Source organism: Lepidochelys kempii, chromosome 6 (genome assembly GCF_965140265.1).
Source record: "Lepidochelys kempii isolate rLepKem1 chromosome 6, rLepKem1.hap2, whole genome shotgun sequence".
NCBI lineage: Eukaryota > Metazoa > Chordata > Testudines > Cheloniidae > Lepidochelys > Lepidochelys kempii.
In genome coordinates, this window is record NC_133261.1 from 103,147,996 (window position 1) to 103,169,738 (window position 21,743).

Genomic DNA, 21,743 nt, shown 5'->3' on the forward strand with positions numbered 1-21,743 from the left:
TTTCTTCTGGCAACTAACAGAAGTTACTAGATCGCAGGCCCTGTTTCTCATGGGAGACTTCAATCACCCTGATATCTGCTGGGAGAGCAATACAGCGGTGCACAGGCTATCCAGGAAGTTTTTGGAAAGTGTAGGGGACAATTTCCTGGTGCAAGTGCTGGAGGAACCAACTAGGGGCAGAGCTCTTCTTGACCTGCTGCTCACAAACTGGGAAGAATTAGAAGGGGAAACAATAGTGGATGGGAACCTGGGAGGCAGTGACCATGAGATGGTCGAGTTCAGGATCCTGACACAAGGAAGAAAGGAAAGCAGCAGAATACAGACCCTGGACTTCAGAAAAGCAGACTTTGACTCCCTCAGGGAACTGATGGGCAGGATCCCCTGGGAGAATAACATGAGGGGGAAAGGAGTCCAGGAGAGCTGGCTGTATTTTAAAGAATCCTTATTGAAGTTCCAGGGACAAACCATCCCGAAGTGTCGAAAGAATAGTAAATATGGCAGGCGATCAGCTTGGCTTAACAGTGAAATCCTTGCTGATCTTAAGCACAAAAAAGAAGCTTACAAGAAGTGGAAGATTGGACAAATGACCAGAGAGGAGTATAAAAATATTGCGCGGGCATGCAGGAGTGAAATCACGAAGGCCAAATCACACCTGGAGTTGCAGCTAGCAAGAGATGTTAAGAGTAACAGTTAAGAGTAACAAGAAGGGTTTCTTCAGGTATGTTAGCAACAAGAAGAAAGTCAAGGAAAGCGTGGGCTCCTTACTGAATGAGGGAGGCAACCTAGTGACAGAGGATGTGGAAAAAGCTTAATGTACTCAATGCTTTTTTTGCCTCTGTCTTCATGAATGAGGTCAGCTCCCAGACTACTGCACTGAGCAGCACAGCATGGGGAGGAGGTGACCAGCCCTCTGTGGACAAAGAAGTGGTTCGGAACTATTTAGAAAAGCTGGACGAGCACAAGTCCATGGGGCAGGATGCGCTGCATCCGAGAGTGCTAAAGGAGTTGGCGGATGTGACTGCAGAGCCATTGGCCATTATCTTTGAAAACTCATGGCGATTAGGGGAGGTCCCGGATGACTACTAATGTAGTACCCATCTTTAAAAAAGGGAAGGAGGAGAATCCTGGGAACTACAGGCCAGTCAGCCTCACCTTAGTCCCTGGAAAAATCATGGAGCAGGTCCTCAAGGAATCAATTCTGAAGCACTGAGAGGAGAGGAAAGTGACCAGGAACAGTCGGCATGGATTCACCAAGAGCAAGTCATGCCTGACTAATTTAATTGCCTTCTCTGATGAGATAACTGGCTCTGTGGATGAGGGGAAAGCAGTGAACGTGTTCCTTGACTTTAGCAAAGCTTTTGACACTGTCTCCCACAGTATTCTTGCCAGCAAGTTAAAGAAGTATGGGCTGGATGAATGCACTATAAGGTGGATAGAAAGATAGCTAGATTGTCAGGCTCAATGGGTAGTGATCAATGGCTCCATGTCTAGTTGGCAGCCGGTATCAAGTGGAGTGTCCCAAGGGTCGGTCCTCGGGCCGGTTTTGTTCAATATCTTCATAAATGATCTGGAGGATGGCATGGATTGCACCCTCAGCAAGTTTGCAGATGACACTAAACTGGGAGGAGAGGTAGATATGCTGCAGGGTAGGGATGGATATAGGGGGACCTAGACAAATTAGAGGATTGGGCCAAAAGAAATCTGATGAGGTTCAACAAGGACAAGTGCAGAGTCCTGCACTTAGGACGGAAGAATCCCATGCACCGCTACAGACTAGGGACAGAATGGCTAGGCAGCAGTTCTGCAGGAAAGGACTTAGGGATTACAGTGGACGCTGGATATGAGTCAACAGTGTGCCCTTGTTGCCAAGAAGGCTAACAGCATTTTGGGCTGTATAAGTAGGGGCATTGCCAGCAGATTGAGGGACGTGATCGTTCCCCTCTATTCGACATTGGTGAGGCCTCATCTGGAGGACTGTGTCCAGTTTTGGGCCCCACACTACAAGAAGGATGTGGAAAAATTGGAAAGCGTAAAGCGGAGGGCAACAAAAATTATTAGGGGACTGGAACACATGATTTATGCGTAGAGGCTAAGGGAACTGGGATTGTTTAGTCTGCCGAAGAGAAGAATGAGGGGGAATTTGATAGCTGCTTTCAACGACCTGAAAGTGGGTTCCAAAGAGGATGGATCTAGACTGTTCTCAGTGGTAGCAGATGACAGAACAAGGAGTAATGGTCTCAAGTTGCAGTGGGGGAGGTTTAGGTTGGATATTGGGAAAAACTTTTTCACTAGGAGGGTGGTGAAGCACTGGAATGCGTTACCTAGGGAGGTGGTGGAATCTCCTTCCTTAGGTTTCAGAGTAACAGCCGTGTTAGTCTGTATTCGCAAAAAGAAAAGGAGTACTTGTGGCACCTTAGAGACTAACCAATTTATTTGAGCATAAGCTTTCGTTAGCTACAGCTCACTTCATCGGATGCATACTGTGGAAAGTGTAGAGATCTTTTATACACAGAAAGCATGAAAAAATATACCTCCCCCACCCCACTCTCCTACTGGCAATAGCTTATCTAAAGTGATCACTCTCCTTACAATGTGTATGATAATCAAGGTGGGCCATTTCCAGCTCAAATCCAGGGTTTAACAAGAACGTCTGAGGGGGGTGGGGGGGTTAGGAAAAAACAAGGGGTAATAGGTTACCTTGCATAATGACTTAGCCACTCCCAGTCTCTATTCAAGCCCAAGTTAATTGTATCCAATTTGAAAATGAATTCCAATTCAACAGTCTCTCGCTGGAGTCTGGTTTTGAAGTTTTTTTGTTGTTATATCGCAACTTTCATGTCTGTAATCACGTGACCAGAGAGATTGAAGTGTTCTCCGACTGGTTTATGAATGTTATAATTCTTGACATCTGATTTGTGTCCATTTATTCTTTTACGTAGAGACTGTCCAGTTTGACCAATGTACATAGCAGAGGGGCATTGCTGGCACATGATGGCATATATCACATTGGTGGATGTGCAGGTGAACGAGCCTCTGATAGTGTGGCTGATGTTATTAGGCCCTGTGATGGTGTCCCCTGAGTAGATATGTGGGCACAGTTGGCAACGGGCTTTGTTGCAAGGATAGGTTCCTGGGTTAGTGGTTCTGTTGTGTGGTATGTGGTTGCTGGTGAGTATTTGCTTCAGGTTGCGGGGCTGTCTGTAGGCAAGGACTGGCCTGTCTCCCAGGATTTGTGAGAGTGTTGGGTCATCCTTCAGGATAGGTTGTAGATCCTTAATAACGCGTTGGAGGGGTTTTACTTGGGGGCTGAAGGTGACGGATAGTGGCGTTCTGTTATTTTCTTTCTAAGGCCTGTCCTGTAGTAGGTGACTTCTGGGAACTCTTCTGGCTCTATCAATCTGTTTCTTCACTTCCGCAGGTGGGTATTGTAGTTGTAAGTATGCTTGATAGAGATCTTGTAGGTGTTTGTCTCTGTCTGAGGGGTTGGAGCAAATGCGGTTGTATCGCAGAGCTTGGCTGTAGACGATGGATCATGTGGTGTGGTCAGGGTGAAAGCTGGAGGCATGTAGGTAGGAATAGCGGTCAGTAGGTTTCCGGTATAGGGTGGTGTTTATGTGACCATCATTTATTAGCACTGTAGTGTCCAGGAAGTGGATCTCTTGTGTGGACTGGACACTATTGCCAGCAGGAGAGTGGGGGAAGGTATTTTTTCATGCTTTGTGTGTATAAAAGATCTTCTACACTTTCCACAGTATGCGTCCGATGAAGTGAGCTGTAGCTCACGAAAGCTTATGCTCAAATAAATTGGTTAGTCTCTAAGGTGCCACAAGTACTCCTTTTCTCCTTCCTTAGATATTTTTAAGGTCAGGCTTGACAAAGCCCTGGCTGGGATGATTTAGTTGGGGTTTGGTCCTGCTTTGAGCAGGGGGTTGGACTAGATAACCTCCTGATGTCCCTTCCAGCCCTGATATTCTAGGATTCTAATTTCATTTAATAAAAAAAAAAAAGGAGATTTTGGCATCATTCCACATCAGTTTCAGAGCAGACTCTGAGCAGGAACTTGAATCTTGGTGTCCCTCATTCCAAGTGAATGGCTTAGTCACTGGGGTTCTTTTGGGGTTATTCTCTCTGACCAGAAATTCCCATCCTGGGCCTGAGAAACCTTCCTGACAAACCTTTAATCAAAATGGACATGGTTTTGGCTTTGACATATTAGTATTTTCCAATGAAAAAAATGTGTCATTGAAAAATTCCTGCAGTTTTACAGATATTGCCCAGACATCTCACACATCTACTAGGACAATCCTAAGATAATTCTGAAATGAACAGTTTACATTCCAGGAAGAGCAGAACATGGATCTAAATTCGAAATCTTGTTTGCTTCTGCATTATTTATTTGGCATATGCAATCAGGTCAAGCCAAGCCACAGCATTCTTATCAACAATGTTCAAGGCATGAAGACCTCCAAGAAGTTGAGTAATTTTGCAGTCCTCAACAAAGTGTGTCATAATTTGTGGCTGCCCACACTGACATAGTGGACTGTCTTTAAAATGCCACTGAAATTCTGCTGCAGCACAAATTCCATGTCTGATACGAAACTGGCTGAGAAGGCTCCATTGCCTTTGTGGTAAATCAAACCCAGGTTGACACTGAGTGGGGTCCAAGACAAGATAATTATTTGTCACTTTCTCTGCAAACCATGAAGCTTGCCCTACGTCCTCTACTGTAAATCCCTCAGCGGGTAAACTTATCCGCAACAAGCGCCAGGAGGGCAGATGACCATGTGGTGGACTAAACAAATCTTTAATTAACAGTAGATGTGGCAGGTTTCAGAGTAGCAGCCGTATCCGCAAAAAGAAAAGGAGTACTTGTGGCACCTTAGAGACTAAGATGTGGCATATCACACAATTTCATTATGAGCTTTGCCAAGCTTTCCTCTCTGAGAACACTTGGTGGAGCAATATTGCAAAGAACCAATAATCATGGCAGAAGAGTAGATTTAAGTGTGCCTGAAATAATACGCATGTTAGAATGAAGTTGTATGTCGATCATCCTTGTGTGAGACGAGCGAGCCCATACTGGAGTGCAGTACTCCGCCACTGAATAACGCAGTGCCCAGGCTGAAGTGTGTAACATTTGGGAGTTGGCACCTTATGTCATTCTGGCTACTTTTCCGAGCAGGTTGTTGTGCATTTTGACCTTAGTTGCTGACTTTGTACGATGGTCACGGTATGTGAGAGTTCTATCCAACGTGATGCCTAAATAAACCAGGTGTGACTCATGCCTCATTCCGTGATCACTAAAAACTATGTTCAGCTCTCTGCCCGCTTGTGCATGATGTAAGTGGAAGACACTCGACACAGTCTTGCTTCCACTATTAATCAGGCGTGACCGATGAGAATAATCAGCCACAGCTGCCATATCTACATTCAAAACACTCTCAAGTATGTCAAAGGAGTGTGACTAAGTGCTTTTCTGCATTAGGAAGTTATCATATAGTCCTAGGAAAAGAGGGCACCATTAAATTACTTTGTCTACTGCACTGTTGTAAAGATAGGATTGGGGAATGCCATGAATACTGTTAGTTAGTGGTACGACTACAATAAGTGATAAATATCGAGATTATAATTATGATCATTGCACTCTAATCACTACAGAGTAACATCGAATACATACTTAACTACCTGCAAGACTTACTGCAGCTTACAGTATTAGCTCATGTACAATACTTCATCAAAAATCTGTGTTTAACATTTATCAGTATGCCTACTGGTATGGCAACCCAGGCGAATAACTAACTCGGATAATTGTGATGGAACCTGTAATTGCCCTCAATGAAACAAAGTTTTCCAAAAATAATGTGATTGATTTTAGCTAGTAAGTGTATAACCAATTAACCCAAAAGGTGTAGATATTACTTAATCCAGTCTGGCTAAGTCTTCACTGTAAAACAATTTGTTTGTTTGTTTGACAGTGGGCTAACTAAAGCAGAATAGAAATCCCACTGTAAGATCCTAGGGCGGCAAGGCACTTTTTGTTTTTGCTTTGGAGTAGCTAGGTGAGGTCAGTGCTAGACCTTGCTTCGTTTCCCTCATGGTAAAAACTAAAAGTGCCTTGTCTGCAGTGGGATTTCACAGCAGAATAGCTAAAGCACTTTACAGAGTAACAGCCGTGTTAGTCTGTATTCGCAAAAAGAAAAGGAGTACTTGTGGCACCTTAGAGACTAACCAATTTATTAGAGCATAAGCTTTCGTGAGCTACAGCTCACTTCATCAGCATCACTTCATGAAGTGAGCTGTAGCTCACGAAAGCTTATGCTCTAATAAATTGGTTAGTCTCTAAGGTGCCACAAGTACTCCTTTTCTTAAAGCACTTTAATTATCTTGCAGTTAACACCTGCCTTTTTTCTTTTCTTTTTCTTTTTTGTAGTGAAAGCAAAGCCAGAATTTAGGGGAAGGAATGAGAAATCAAAAGGAAGACAATGGCTAGTGCTTACAGAACCCTTTGCTGTGGGAAGTGTTCCAAAGCAGAGTTTTTTGATTAACATTTTTAACGCCTGAGGATGTGTAATGCACATCTAACGAAAGCTGGTTTCTACAGCCCATTAGAAGCACTCTGAAGGTCATGAGGTATATTAATAGTTTTACTCTGCAGGCTGCACAAATGTTTTAAAGATAATGTATTAAAGTTTAAAGAACCACATTTAGTTCAATTCTTTGAGCCACTCCCACTTCACCAATGGGGAAACTGAGGCACAGAAAAGTTAAGCGGCTTGTACCAGGTTACAGAGCAAGTTACTGGCTGGAACTAAAACAGTACAGTACTATGTACACTTGGGATTAAAACAACACAGTGACAGACCGGGGACTTATGTACAGTATCATGTACATTTAAGATACAATATACACTGAATAAAAACAATTATTCTTCATCCCCAATTTAATAATGCTTCCTCCACAGCACACACTCCTGCAGTGCTTTTTAAAGGACTGATTTGCATTAACATAATGAGGTGGTGAAGCCACAAGGCACCAAGCTGATAAAACTGGAGACTGAAGTCCTACATCCATAGGAAACGCACAGCATGAGCAGTCGTAGGCAAGCGTCCCTAGGCTGCCTCAAAGTGTTTCAGTGCTGTCCTATTTTTGTTGAGAAGATAGTGCCCAGCTCAATCCAGCCCTTGGGATCTCTGCTGAGATTGCCAAGAAGAGTGCCACGTTGTGATGTGGATAATGTCTACTAGGAACTGAACTGAGATGTACCCACTCATATTGCGTGGGACAACCAAGGGCGGACCTGGAGTGGACTTGAACCAGCAACCAAAGAGAAGGGTTCTAAATTCAACACAACAGCATTTTCCACCTTGCTGAAAATTCCAGGGCAGCTGTTCCTATGCTAGGTCTCTGAGCCAGTGAGGCAGCCAGTGACCTGAGGATTTGCAGAAAGGCCATCTGCTCTCAACAGTGGGAAAGGGCCTTTGGGCTTTTAGGAAAAAATCCTGTACTCTGGGAGCCTCTCTCTGTGCTGCGGGCCCAGAACACCCCCAATGTCTCTCAGGAGAGGGAGGGTGAGAAACAGATGGTGGGACTGGTGCGGGGGAGGCGGGGAAGGAGATTAGGAGACAACAACAAAAAGGAGGATAAAGGTAAAGAGAAAATAAGAGAGATAAATGAATGGAGGAGGAGAGGAAGCTGGAGAGAGAAATGAGAAAGAGAGAGTGCAGAAGAAATGGTAGATTCTGAGTTGATACATTTTATTTATTCACATTTGTACTCTGTATTAAATTTCCTCAGCAGAAAACAGAAAGCTGTAATGTGTTCGTGTGGCGGGGGCTAACATCCAGCAGACCGTGGAGCAGGTGAAAACTGGGAAAACACACCAGCATTCATTTCTTCCAGTCAGAACAGAGTCCCAAATTATATAAGCCTGAACTCTACAGTTACATTTTAGAGACAGAGCTTTGTTATTAACAGGGGAAAACTGTACAACATATTTTACAAGCCTTTGTCTCCCTGGACAGTTATGGAACAAAATAAGGAAGGAAACCAGGCATGAAAAAAATACACCAGTTGGAGATTAAATCTTTTATGATTATAATGAAAAACATTTTCTACAGACATTTATTAGCAGGAACTTTTGGCTCGCTCCCGTGCAACGACTTAACGGCCTTTAATTTGAAAAATGTACTGAACCTGCAAAGTGTTTCCAGAGGACGGAAATGAGCTGTAGGGCTAGTAAATTAAGTCACTTTTTAAAATCTTTTGGAGGAAGTGAAGCTAAAAACCCTGAAAGGCTCAGTTAAAAAAAAAAAGTGCATGTTTCAAAATGTTCATTTCCATCAGTTTCTGAAGTATCAGTACTGTGTGTGTTTGGGTCTAAGTGAAGGTTGCCGGGCAACTGAGAAAAAGAAATGAAGTCAGTTACAGAAGTTCAGGATCATCATACATTACTGATTCACTGTGTGTTTGTGTGTTGGGGGGTAAGGGGGGGGGGAGGTAAGACTTGCTGCAAAGAGGAAATTACGAAAGACAACCATGGTGTATTATGTTCATTACAGCTGCCCCATTGGCACCATAGGATATGTGGAGTTATAATGAATTGATGAGATAGTACACTGAGAATTACACTGGCGGGGGGAAATATTCCAAAGGGAAGAAGATGGCAACATGTGAATGGAATGCTCTAACAACTGTATATTGTACAAAGCAGTAGAGAGAACCAACCCTGTATCTCTCAGCAGCACTGTCTAATGTATCTCAGAAGTTTTCCACCACTACAAACTCACAGTTTTTTGTCAGTTCCTTACTTTTCAGCAACTAACTATTAAGTCAAACAATTCAGCTCACAGGCTTTTTTTGAAATATTTATCCTCATCTTCATCTGAATTGAACCAGATGAAATTACCAAGGACTGGAAAAAATATTCAGAGGGCATGGGGAAGGGTTATATCTTCTAAACCCAGTGGACATGTGCCATTACATAAGCATTGTCCCACTGAAAACTGCAATGCCACTGTTGGAAGTGTTAACTCCAGGAGGTGGGACGGTACTTCTAAGAACAATATAGCTGTCCCAGTGGCCTGAAACACTCACATATATAGGTGGATAAGTATTTAAGGGATATAAGTATCCTTGCTTACTTCCAAGATCCACATTTTAACATATATAACGCCACTCTGGTCAACATCTTAACAAAGACAAAGGAAAATTCAAATTTGAATTGTCAAACAGGCAATTCTGAAAGATATGTTTTAGGCAAACACAAGTTGGGCTCAATACAAGAGTGACTGTACCTTCTGGCTTTGGATCAGTGACTATGAAGGCAGAAGGGACTCAGAAACCTTTCACAGTTTGAGCAAAACAAATCATCCCTTTATTTATTTACCTATTTTAAATTAAGCAAAATTCCAGGAATCTAAACATGAGATCTGATTTATTTCCCCTACTAATATGGCTGTCTCAACCTCTCCCTTTTCCAGGAAAACATAAAGACCCTTTACCCATGTTAGTTAACTCCTGGTTTCCCCCTGCTCCCATCAGTACAAATCCAGATCCCATATCTACACCCTCTTCTGCCTCCTCCTCCTTACCTCTGGTGACATTTGTCCCAGAAAATGTCCCCCCCTCCATCTCCATCCTCTCCATCTCCCACACCCATCCCCATCCTCTTATGCCATCATTCTTAACCTCACACCCATCCCCTTCTCTTGCTGTCTCTCGAATCCCCATTCCATCTCTAAAAATAATAACATCCATACATGACCTCTTCATATCTCCCTCCCTCCAGCTCTTGGTTCTTACAGAGACCAGGATTCCTTCATCTGACATGGCCTTAGCAGCTGTACTCTCTTACGGAGGCCTCTCCTTCTTTCACACTCCCTGCCCTGGATCAGGCCTTGCTGGGGGTGTTGGCCTTCTCCTCTTCCATTCCTGTCACTTCCAACTCCTCCCTTCTCCCCCTTCCCACTCTATCTCCTCTTTTGAACAGCACTGCGGCTGACTCTTCTCTCCTCTCCCCCTCCACGTTGCTGTTGTTTACCATCCACTCAACTCCCCCAAACATCAGCCTTCCTCTCTGATTTCAACCTGTCTCTCTCTTCCTCTCCTGACAGTCTCCCACACTGATCCTCAATGACTTGTTCTTCCATGTTGGGGACTCTCTGACCCCTTAGCTCCACGTTTCCTCGTCCTCACCGCTTCATCGCACGTGGGCCCTGGTTCAACTCTTCCACTCTCCACCAAGCTTTGCTCTCGCTCTCTCTAATCTCTCTCTTGCGGAGTTCCCCCTTTCCAACTATTACCTGTCACACTGCCCTGTCACTTCTATGATTTCCAGTGCAGCAGTGTGGTTGATTTCTTATCTGCTCTCAGCCCTCTCTTCCTTGCCGCTCTCTCTCCCCCATTTCTTCCACTGATATGGTAGTCAGTTCTCTCCTTGTTTCATTTTCCTCCATCCTTGAATCAGAGCTCTCTCTAGGCTATGTCTAAATCTTTCTGCATGACATGTCTAAGATACAGCCTTTCCTATCATTCCACACCACTGAAGCGCTTGTCCCTCATCATCTTACAACTTGATTACTGCAACAGCCTACTCTCTGGCCTTGGCAAATGCAGTCTTGCCTCACTCATATCCATTCAGAATGCTGCTGCAAAGATCATTCTTGTACCATGTTGCTTTGACCATACTATGCGTCTCTTTGCATCCCTTCACTGGCTCCCTCTTTATTGTATCAAACATACCTATTGTCTCCACTGTCAAAGGCCTAGCCCCACCCTACCTATCATCTCTCATTCACTACCAAGGTGTTGACTGCCGCTTCCAACTGGCCCATGATATGAGCCTACATCACCCACTCGTTAAATTTTCAAACAAGCACCTTCATGCTTTCTCCCAAGCTGCTGCTCATGGTTGAGAAAAGTTTCCTGTAAACATCTGCAAAACTACCTCATTATCCACCTTCAACTTCCTCTCGAAAACACTCCTTTGCTGTGAAGCCTACAAAAAAACTTAAAAACAGCTAGGCCACCAGTGTGCCGAAACCATTGTTTCCTTGTACTCCCCTTGACTACCTGTCTGAATCCATTTGTTATCTCTTGTCTTATATTTAAAGGTCAGTGTTTTTGTTTTGTTTTTGTACAGCACCTACCTCGGTGGAGTCCTGGTCGGTGACTAGAGCTCCTAGGTGCTATGATAATATAAATATTAAATAATAACTTCAAATTTTCCCAATCCCATCGCTTTCAGCCTTCAAGCTGTTCCACTTTTGCATTACCAAGCCTCTATTGCAGTGTACACTCCTGTAGAATATTAGCAATAATACTTATAGAGTCCCCCTACTTGCCATAACAAATTAATTGAAATCCACCTTCTAAAAAACCTCAAAGGGATTAAACAATTGAGTGGTTGTAACAGAAGAAGTTTGGAAGGTAATGAATATGGGCCAACAATGGCCATTCTAAAGCAAGACTTTTCTACAAAAAAGATTTCAGCTGCTTGTTAAAAGTGGGGAAAGAAGGACTGAGACTGATTTCAGGTGGGGGAAGAGAGTTCTACACCAACCGGGCTCCCACAGCAATGATCTCCTGACCAAAGACAAACGGCAGGACTGTTTAATATCAAGTGATATCTAAATGCAGATATCCATCAGGTTCACATTCTAGGATGTTTTGAATGCAGCTTCCGCTGTGAAGGGATTTGAAAATCTATTGTGGTAGTTTTTTGTCAACTGCTGCTCACACAGGTCCAGGAAGACAAACCAGCCAGCCTTTTCCTAAGATGGATCTCAAAGTTGCTCTGGGAGGGACATTACTAGATAGGGGGAGAAGGATGAGGACTGGTGACCTCTGAAAGTAGAAAGCAACACAGCTACATCTACACTTCCAGAAGAACAGGGGCCCAGAGAACAGAAGTACTCAAGAGAACAGAAGTACTCTCCCCTTACATTCCTTTTTGTGGGCATGCTGTGCAAGTGGCAATTGCAAATGCAAAGGTGCCAGGAATACAAGCTGTAGTGGTCCATGGACTGGAGGGTAGATTTATTTTCTGACTAAAAATAAAACAAAACATCCCACTGCTGCTGCTAAGCACAGCAAAAGGAAACCTCATGCTGAGGCTTATTATTCTGGTGAGATGTTTGTTACACCACGTCGTTCCCAGTCAACGCTGGCTATGCAATTTTCCTTCTATGGTAAAACTGGTATTTCTTCCCAGGCTTTTGCAAGGAGGGAAGGAAATGGGCATTTGGCATAAAGTCAAAACCTAACAACAAACCCATAATTTTAGAGACGTGCATGCTGGGAGAGATCATTTTCATTATTCTGGCTAAACCCCAGCAATGAACTCGGAAAGTCAAACATTAGCTCAGTGGTTCCCAACTTATTTTTGGTGGAATTCTCCGTGCGATGGACTAGCAGGGCAGGGTGCCTGTCCTGGTGTCCCTTAACAAAACGCCTGGCATGATTGCTAACCATCCGTTGTCTCGTTCCCCCACCCCCATCTATTCTCTCCTTTCCTTGCTTCCCTCTCCTTCTCCTCTTCATTTTCTCCCTTTCTCCATGTTTTTTTGTGTATTTTTGCCTCTTCCCCCACTTTCTTGGTGGCAGTCCCTTCATCACACCACTTAGCAAATGGCTACTCAGACAGCACTGCTCTTGGTGCAAGCATCCACAGCTGGCTCTGTGGGGCCTTGCCCATGTGTGCTCTCATGACTGAGCTGAGTGCTGCAGGACCAGAGGACAGGAACACAGCAGGACAAGAGACATTCCCATGTCAGCCTACGTACGGGCTGCACTGGAGCAGAGACCCAAGGAAGGTCGCTTCCAAGAAAACCCTCGCTGCTCTTCCTCAGCTATGGGAGCACATGGGGAGTGGATACAGAGCCAATCTTCCACAAGAAGAAGGATGAGCCAGTGGCTAGAGTGCTAGTATAGGACTCAAGAGACAGGGCCAATTCTGTGTTCTGCCACAGACTTCCTGTGTGATCTTGGGCAAGTCACTTAGTCTCTCTATGCCTCAGTTCCCATCTATGAAATAGAAATAATAATCCTTCTTGATCTCACAGGGTAATGTCTGGATAAATACACACACAAAACATTGTGAGGCACTCATATACTATGGTAATAGGGGCCACACAAGTACCTGAGATAGAAAGAACCAGCTTTTTCTCTCTTCTCCCCATCCCCCAGACTAGTCCTAGTTTGGGAAACTGCATGTACAGTATCAAAAGAAAAAAATGTTATGGAACTAACAATGTCGGGTACAACTCGAAGGAAAAAACTACCCGAACTACTCACCGGAAAGAGGATCTTTGCCAATCATTAAAACATTTGGTAAATGCATTACGATCAGCTGCTGGAGGACCTCCTAAATGAAATGGAGAATTGTAAACAAGAGTCAGTCAAGAATCCAAATCAATTAAATCACACAAAATACACAGCTCTACTGATTTGCAAGGCTTCAGCATGCTGGCAGTTAAGGAGGTCACAAGGTGAAGTCTCACATGAGACATAAATCACTCTTTGAAGATGGCTACAGACTCCACAACTGAGATACACCAATGGTCTCTTACAATGATGGTTAACGTAGGACTTAAGGGTCTCACAATATGAATAAAAATGAATGCAAAGTGTTGCCTGGGCACAGCCATCCATCACACCTTTCCTCCTGACAAGACCTTTGTTCATTTAGTGCTCAATCCATAGTTGCTGCCATTTTTCTGGATTTACAGCTGCAGCATATTGACCAAAGCCATGTAAGCCATTCTGGTATGGCTGGTTAATTCAAATAATTGATCAAATTATCTCATGGGTCTGGACATTTTAAAGATGGCTTGGGGAGGGGGAGGAGGAAAGAAAGCTATTAAAGTGATCTCGACTGCTGTGAGAAATTGGACTGAAAAGCTGTGATTCTTTAGGTATAGGAGAGCTGACACCTGCCTAAATACTAATTTTTCCCATCATGGGTCTTGGGCAAGTGTAATTTTAATTTGGGGTGTGTGTGAGGAAATCCCACAATAGATGGAAAACAGGAAGTCACGTTACTTTGGCAGGTTCCATTTTTCAAAAACTGTCAGCTGTTTTAAGCTGAGCAGGGCCTTGGAGTACCAGAATGGGTCATGAGGAGATGGACTGGTAGCCAGAGGGCAGGTGCAGTGGTCAAAGGTGCATGACAAGTACACCACAGAGATGACATTTATGGGAAAAATTGCCGAACCATGTGATCCAGGAATATTTTGCAACCTAGCATGAAGGTAATTAGCACTCGTTTGGGACAACACCACTATTTCTCTCTCTCTTTCCCCTCCCCCAAATAAAAAGATGGTCTTTTGGTTCATGCACTGGACTGGGACTCCGGAGATCCAGATTCTCTACCCATCTCCCCCTAACCTTTGGCAAGTGCCTTAACCTGCCTGTCTCCATTTCCCAACCTACCTCACAGGATACTGAGAAGACAAATTCATTAGTGTCTCAGATATTATGGGAATCAGAGCCATACCAAAGACTATAAATAAGCTCTCTCTCTCTCTCTCTCTCTCTCTCTCTCTCTCTATATATATATATATACACACACACACACAGACACACACTTCTAGAAAGAGTCACCAATTCATCCAAACACACTCCCCCTTAAACTACTGGATTGTTATTTCTGCACTTTGAGAACCATCACAAAAGGAAAACTGAATTTGAATGGGTAAGAAAATCATTCACTGATCTAGCAGTGTCTAGGGAAACTGGAAGGTATTTTTAAAACCATTTTGGGTGCAATATGTTTCATCTTTTCTCTGCTCTTAATTTAAATAAATAACACATGCTTAAAGCAATAGTTAGCTTGCATAAAGAAGAAATGTGTTAATACCACAGCTGATACCTTTGGTGATGTTAGGAAACAAGAATTTAACCAAACACTACATTGCATCAAGATTTGTGACTTGGACTGACTGTTTGCTGAGTCATTATCCAAATGTTGTACAGTACACATTTTCAAGACATGCTACACAAAAATTCATTTCCATTTGTTGCCAACAGGTGCAAAACAAATTGGATTTCACAGCACATGGCCAGAATATGATACTCTGCTAATCAGTTCCACAATGCATTGTCTTCTTTGGCAGATGCTAATTCTGACAATTCTGTTAATGAACTTGTCTCTTATTACTGAGTTCCTTGGCAAACGAAAATTTTGTTTTCAATCATCCAGCGCATGGAGCGGCCCCGAGGCAGGAATGCATAAAGAATTCTTGTTGTCTTTGTCTAATCATCAGATCTCTTGCTATTTAACCAACAGAGACAAAAGGCACTGGGGCTAAACTTTATGTAGTTAACATTCCACACACTCCTTCTGCAAATTATTATTTGATTACACCATCCAGTATTTCAATGACTAGCTTCCCTTTTAGTTGTGTGATTTTATTCTCTGTGAGGTGGCATGCAAGAATCTTTGTTTAGGTGTTACTAACATAAGAAATGGGCCTAAACTATGAACATCACATCAAACCATGATTTCCTAATTCAGATTAAAAGATTCCATCTGATGCAAGAGATTGTACCTATTTCTCTCTGACCTGGCTTTAAACTAAAGAACAATTATCTTTACCTGTGCTATTGGCATCATCTTAGGTTAATAATAATAGTAATACTCTTATAGTAAATAGTAAGGCTCTTATATGGAGCTTTTCATCAGTAGATCTGAGGAGGCTGGTATCATTATCCACCTTTTACAGACGGGGAAACGGAGGCACAGAAGTGAACTGACTTACCCGAGTCACACAACCGGCTAATTGCAGAGCTGGGAATAGAACCAGAGTCCCAGTCCAATACTCTATCCATTAGACCACACTGCGTCCCTCTAACAAGATCACAGAATTCTTAAAATAACTGCGTGTGCATCAATATATCTTTTATTTGCTTAGTTTTGGCATTTCCTCTCAGCTTGGACAATGAAAATCCAGCCAGCCAGTTTTACTTTCAGATCCTTAATGCTGCATTATTTGAGTTGCACACAATGAAGGAAAATGTTTGTTTAAAGGCAGATGTTTTCTACTGGAATTGTAAAAATCACAAATATTTCTATTAGCCGAGGGTTTTGAAGACATCAGGATTTATAAAATATGGAGCAATTTTGAGCTTTGAGCACACTCACATATGACTCTAAAATGAGCTGGAATGTTTACTGTCCCAGTGATTTGCAAATCAACTATAAGTAAGACTCCCCCGCCCCCAAATGAAAGCCCTTCAAATTCAACCTGGGCTCCAACAACGGAGCTGTCTTCTTTACAGCTCGTGAATCATCAGTAATAAAAAGATTCTGTGGGCCAAATTCTATTTTCAGTGATACAAGCCCACTGTCTTCCAATTATTACAACAGGAGTCAATGAACAATAGCACTTGAAAACGAAATTTGGCCCTACATCTGGAACTTATAAGCTTATAACTTGCTTATAAGCTTATAACTTGCCAATAAGCAAATAGTAAATACAGTGCAACTTATTTCTAAAGGTGTAGTAAATACTTGTATTAGGCAATGTCTACACTTCTGGCAACGTGCAGTGCACAGACATTGCCGCGGCATGGATATACATAGCACTGTAGATGGAGACGCACTGCTTGGGTGATTACTGCCATGCTAGAACTTTAGGGTATATACCCTACACAGTTCCCTACAAGCCCAAGCAGTGTCTCCTACGTCTACACTGCTGTTTTTAGCAGTGTAACGTCCCACTGCCTACTCACTATTAGAGCCCTTCACTTCCACATGTATCTGCACATCTCAGTGTGGACGCAGTTTTCCAGTGTGGCATGTAGCTACATGTACACGTACACGCCACCGCAAGTGTAGACAAAGCCTAAGACAACAAGGAGGTTGTAATATTTGCTAAATGCTTGGAGCTGGATATGGATTTTGAAACAGAGGAGCCCGAAAGAAACTGTACGTCTCCTCCACTTCCCCTCCCCTCAAGACATGACACTGTGTATGGTAGCCAATGTGAGAGGAGAGTCACTAAAAAGAACAGTGAATAAAGAAACTACACTGTCCAGAAAGACTGGTGTTCTTCAGAGCAACAGGGAGGGGTGGTACATAATAAATCCTCCTTTCTCCTAGGAGAGAGCCATTAATGATTTTAACAGCCAAACTAACTCTTGATTAAAACAATAAAGGTAAGAGCAACAACATATGGTACCAATCTCCCTTAACTATACGCTATTAGAACAATTAGTGGTAATGCTGTCAGCTTTACACCTGAGGCCATTAACCAACCAAGTGGCCATTAACTGCAAGTCATAAATCATTTCACAGAGATTACGGTTTTCCACGTTTCTTCGTAATGAAATTTCCATGAAAAAACAATTTCGATACAGGAAGCCCCACGTATGGGATCTTGTTCAAACAGCTCATTACTCAGTTTTCAAAGCGAACGAGGTGATATCGGAAACCAGCCTCTCCCAAGATCAGAACATCAGAAGGCTGGATGAATTTTCTGAAATCTAGGACCCTTTTATGGTATTGGCAGGTGCCATATTGAACTTCAAAGACCAAGGCTGTCCCATAGCTAACAGAAATTGACTTAAACCAAGCCCTATCCCACCCACAGTGAAACACCCCAAACTTTAAGGATGTTTGGCTTCAGATCCAAACTGCAGGTCTATTCCTATTAATTGGTAAAGCACCCACAAATCATAAGAGTGGCTTAAGAATCATGAGATGTTTCTAAAATAATAAATTTTGTTGGCTTCTTGTTATTTGCCTTCTGGTTTCTGAGCCTTCAGCATGCTTTCATGTCATATTTTAAGCTCTTCTCTGCAACAACTAGGACCAAAAAAATCACTTTAAAAAAACGAAAGTTGAGATTCTCCTGCAGTTCCTTGATTGCAGCAGGTGGGTATTAAGACTTGCAAGAGCTGGCAACATGGCATTACTAGGAGTCTGAGTCATGAGATCCCCCTTTATTTCATTCTCTTTGGCTGATAAGTGTTCTAATTTATTCCTGAGGAGTTTCTGAAACCTCTAGTTTTCTTTTTTACTAACCCAGGATTACTCTCAGGATATTTGCTTGTCTGTCTTTGTAGGCAGATGGGATGTAAGAGCATTTCCCATTCTTAGCCTGCATGGTCATATATTAATATTTTATTCAGCAACAGATTAGATAGATCCTCTGAAGTTTAGAAGGGAACTTTCTTGGGCCAACACAACCCTATTCCAGGTCAGACTCTTAAAAATACCTGTGCGTCAGCCGTGCAAGAAACGGCTCCGTTAGTCTGGCGTTTCTAACAGCTTGTGCGCCGATGGCTCCAAGAAGCTCAGAGTTTGGAGTTTCTGTGATAGAACAAGGAGGAGAGCCAACCTTTTTGTCTTGAAGAATTTCTTCATCTGAACTTTCAGAACTTGAGTACAAAACTCTGGACGGTTTCTGTTTTTTACTTTTAAATGATTTTGGAAAAACAACTTTTTCCTGGTTCACAAATAAATTATTCTTTTCTATTTCAGAAGCTCAGGGCTGGCAGGTAGGCTAGACTTCTGTCCCCTCAGCAGTGAGGGAGAAAGCTGATTCAGACGGGTTCCTAACTGGCATCTCTGTATTAGGAAAGCAAGGTTGCTGGGAAAGGTAGTTTCTCATGGCAGCCATGGTAAGTCCAGAGTGAGGAGCAAGTGGTTTCAGGGAAGCAGCTCTGAAGTTTATAACAAAGCCCATGACTTTGTGACCCCAGCTCTAAGCAAAGCATGCTAGGAAGTACGTAAAACTGGCCTTTCCACAGCTGAGAGAGACCTGGAATGATGCAGGTTGTGCCAATGAGTCTCTCCGTCTCTCCTGGGGAAATAAAAACAACTTTCTTTTGTTTGCTTGTATAATCCTTTGCTTTATAATGGCAGACCCCTCTGATGAGTGTCTGAACCAATCAGACTGTGGATACATTTTTGTCTTTTAAGTAAACTTGAAATAAAGTCCTGAACAGGACTGTTTTTCTGTTTACCAGTTCCAAAGCTGGGCTTTGGGGTTTTCTGCTTGTCTGTTCTGGGAAACAGAACTTAAAATGCCCAGTCAACCAGAGATGGGCCAACCCCCGAACCGCAAAGACGTGCCTCTGGATCGGGGGTGGGAAAGAAGACTTCTGCTGCAAGTAGGAAAAACCTTAAGAGGCTCATTTTAAGGCTATGGGGCAGCTGAAATCTTACCAGAACAGCCTGAAAGGTTTAGGTGACACGTAAATTCAAACCCCAAACTGAACCTCAGCCCTGATTCAGCCTCAAACCAGAACCCTGGCCTAATCAGGATCCAAACACTATCTCCTCAGCCCAGCTGTACTGTCCATTTACATGATTTTCAAGGCTACTACATGATTTACACAGAAGCTTCTCTCTACATCACAGTACAGTGTTAATGTACAGTCACCATTAGCTCCTCCTGTAGATTTAAATTAACCTTCCCCTGAATCCTAAAAAAACATGTAGGCACTAAATAAATTATCTAAAAGTTGCAGTCTCTTGGCCCCAGTAATTCCATGCCCAAGCCAGATAAGTCCACTTAAGAATACTATTTAACTAGAAAATGCTAATTGCCCAGATGACTGAAAGCCAAATGGCCCTTTCCTAATTACTCAGTTACCATGAGAAATAGCATCACCAGCTTTATCTTCACCAGAAAGACAGCTACTGACTCAGAGCAGCTAGTTTAAATTTCAACATAAACTCAGGCCGCATAGAGTGGATGGGGCTAACAGAAATATTAAGGCTTGTCATGAGTTTCTTTGAGTTCTTAATTATACATTATGATCAAAGTTCCATCCCCCTATACCTATGACCTTAATACGTGTACTAGAAAAATAAAACTATGCACCTGATCCTGGAAACATCACCTGGAGTGGGACTACTCACTGTAGTAAGTACTACACCCTGGGGCAGCTCCTCAGCTGGTATAAATTGTCAGAGCTTCAGTGATGTCAGTAGACCTCTGACAATTTATACCAGTTGAAGATCAGCCCCCCCAACAGTAAGTGTTGGCAGCTCTGGATCACGATAGCAACTGATGGCTTCATTCATTATACCTGGCTATCACAGAATCTAGGGGTACAAATGGGATGAAAATTGCACTGACTAGAGAGATAGGCCCCAAGTCAAAGAGGTGATTGGATTCAAGGTATTTTTGATTCAGAGCAATTTCTAATTTGCTAGAGAACATACAGAAAATAGGCTTTTCTTCAAAACTAATTTAATCATATTAACTCTAAGATAAACCTAAATGTTTTTGATTTTTTTTATATGTCAGTGAAAACAGTTATTTTTAAAGTAGTAACCTGTTGCTTGCAGACTGCAGAAAGAAAAACCAGTAAGGAAATTTGATGTTCAGTGTCCCAGCTGGGATAAAAGTTACAAACTGACAAGTAAATTGGATTTTAAAAATTATTTCAGTTTTAATGAGCACAGGCGTTATTAGTTACATGAGTAAACACATTAAACATACAATGTTATAAACCAAAGTGACAGTGCCCCTTTAAAGGGTTAGACAAGATAAAACAAGTTGTTGCTGGGAAATTTCAGTGCAATTAAATACAAACAGATCTGTCAAAAATCTCTTAATATACAACTTACAATTTGCACATACCTGAGCACAGTTCTTGTACAACGAGGTACTTGTTCCCGAGGTAACATATTATATACACAACAAACTACTTGATTAAGAACTTTGCTTACTTCTACAACATTTTTATTATTTGATGGACAATAGGATGAGAAGTGTTTCAGGGGCGATTTTTGAAAATGCGCAACTTAGAAAGCACAAGTCCAAATCCCCATCAAGTGGAAACTAAAAGCCAGTAAAATAGCAGTTACTTCATCCGTTGAGAATAATCAGCCCCGACAATCATAGGCCGGAATTTCAGCAGGAGGGCAAAGTGAAGGAATCATCTCATCTTAACTATACTATGCGTATGTGGGATCCAGATAACTGCAGTAGCAGCCAAAGGAGAGAAAAGTAAAGCCAACATAGGAGAGCATGAGTAACGTTCTATTAAAAAGTTTAATAGGGTCTCAGCAGCATACAGAGGGTTATTCTATAGACAACTGGCACTATAAAAAGAGAACCTCCATAAAGCCATCTTCCACCAATCCAGTGGCCCATTACTGGTCAGATACCATCACTAATGATCAGTGTTATGATTGTTATTTGTATTACGGGAGCACAGAGGTCCCAGTCAGAAGCAGAGCCCTAACATGCTCTAACACATTAAAAAATAACCTTTGCCCCGGTTAGCTTATCATCTACAGACCAATTGCAACAAAGAAATGTGACAAACAATAGGAGGCAAGGGAAGACAGTAGGGTTGCCAACTTTCTAATGGCACAAAACCGAACACTCTTGTCACGCCCCTTCTCCGAGGCCCCCACCCCCTGCTCACTCCATCCCCCTCCCTCCGTCACTCGCTCTCCCGGACCCTCACTCACTCATTTTCCCTGTGCTTGGACAGGGAGCTGGGATGCAGGAGGGGGTGAGGGCTCTGGCTTGGCGTGCAGACTCTGGGGTGGCACTGGAGATGAAGGGTTTGGGATGCAGTAGGGGGCTCCAGGCTGGGGCCAACGGGGTCAAGTGTGGGAGGGGGCTCTGGGGTAGGGCCAGACATGAGGGGATCAGGGTGTGAAAGGGGGCCCCAGACTAGGACAGGGGGTTGGGGTGATGGGGTGCAGGAAGGGGTGATAGTTCCAACTGGGACTGTGGGATCCGGGGTCGGGCCGGGGATGAGGGGCTTGGGGT

The 21,743-nt window shown here is 43.0% G+C and overlaps 1 protein-coding gene across 4 annotated transcripts in view; it reads right to left on the reverse strand.

The window, feature by feature from the left end:
* Positions 1-21,743, reverse strand: part of CCDC88C (coiled-coil domain containing 88C) — a 126,004-nt gene that overhangs the window by 61,107 nt on the left and 43,154 nt on the right. For all 4 annotated transcript variants that reach the window (XM_073349437.1, XM_073349436.1, XM_073349434.1 and 1 more), the window contains exon 4: positions 13,294-13,363. In XM_073349437.1, the coding sequence (XP_073205538.1) occupies positions 13,294-13,363 (70 nt within the window). The remainder of the gene's footprint in view (positions 1-13,293; positions 13,364-21,743) is intronic.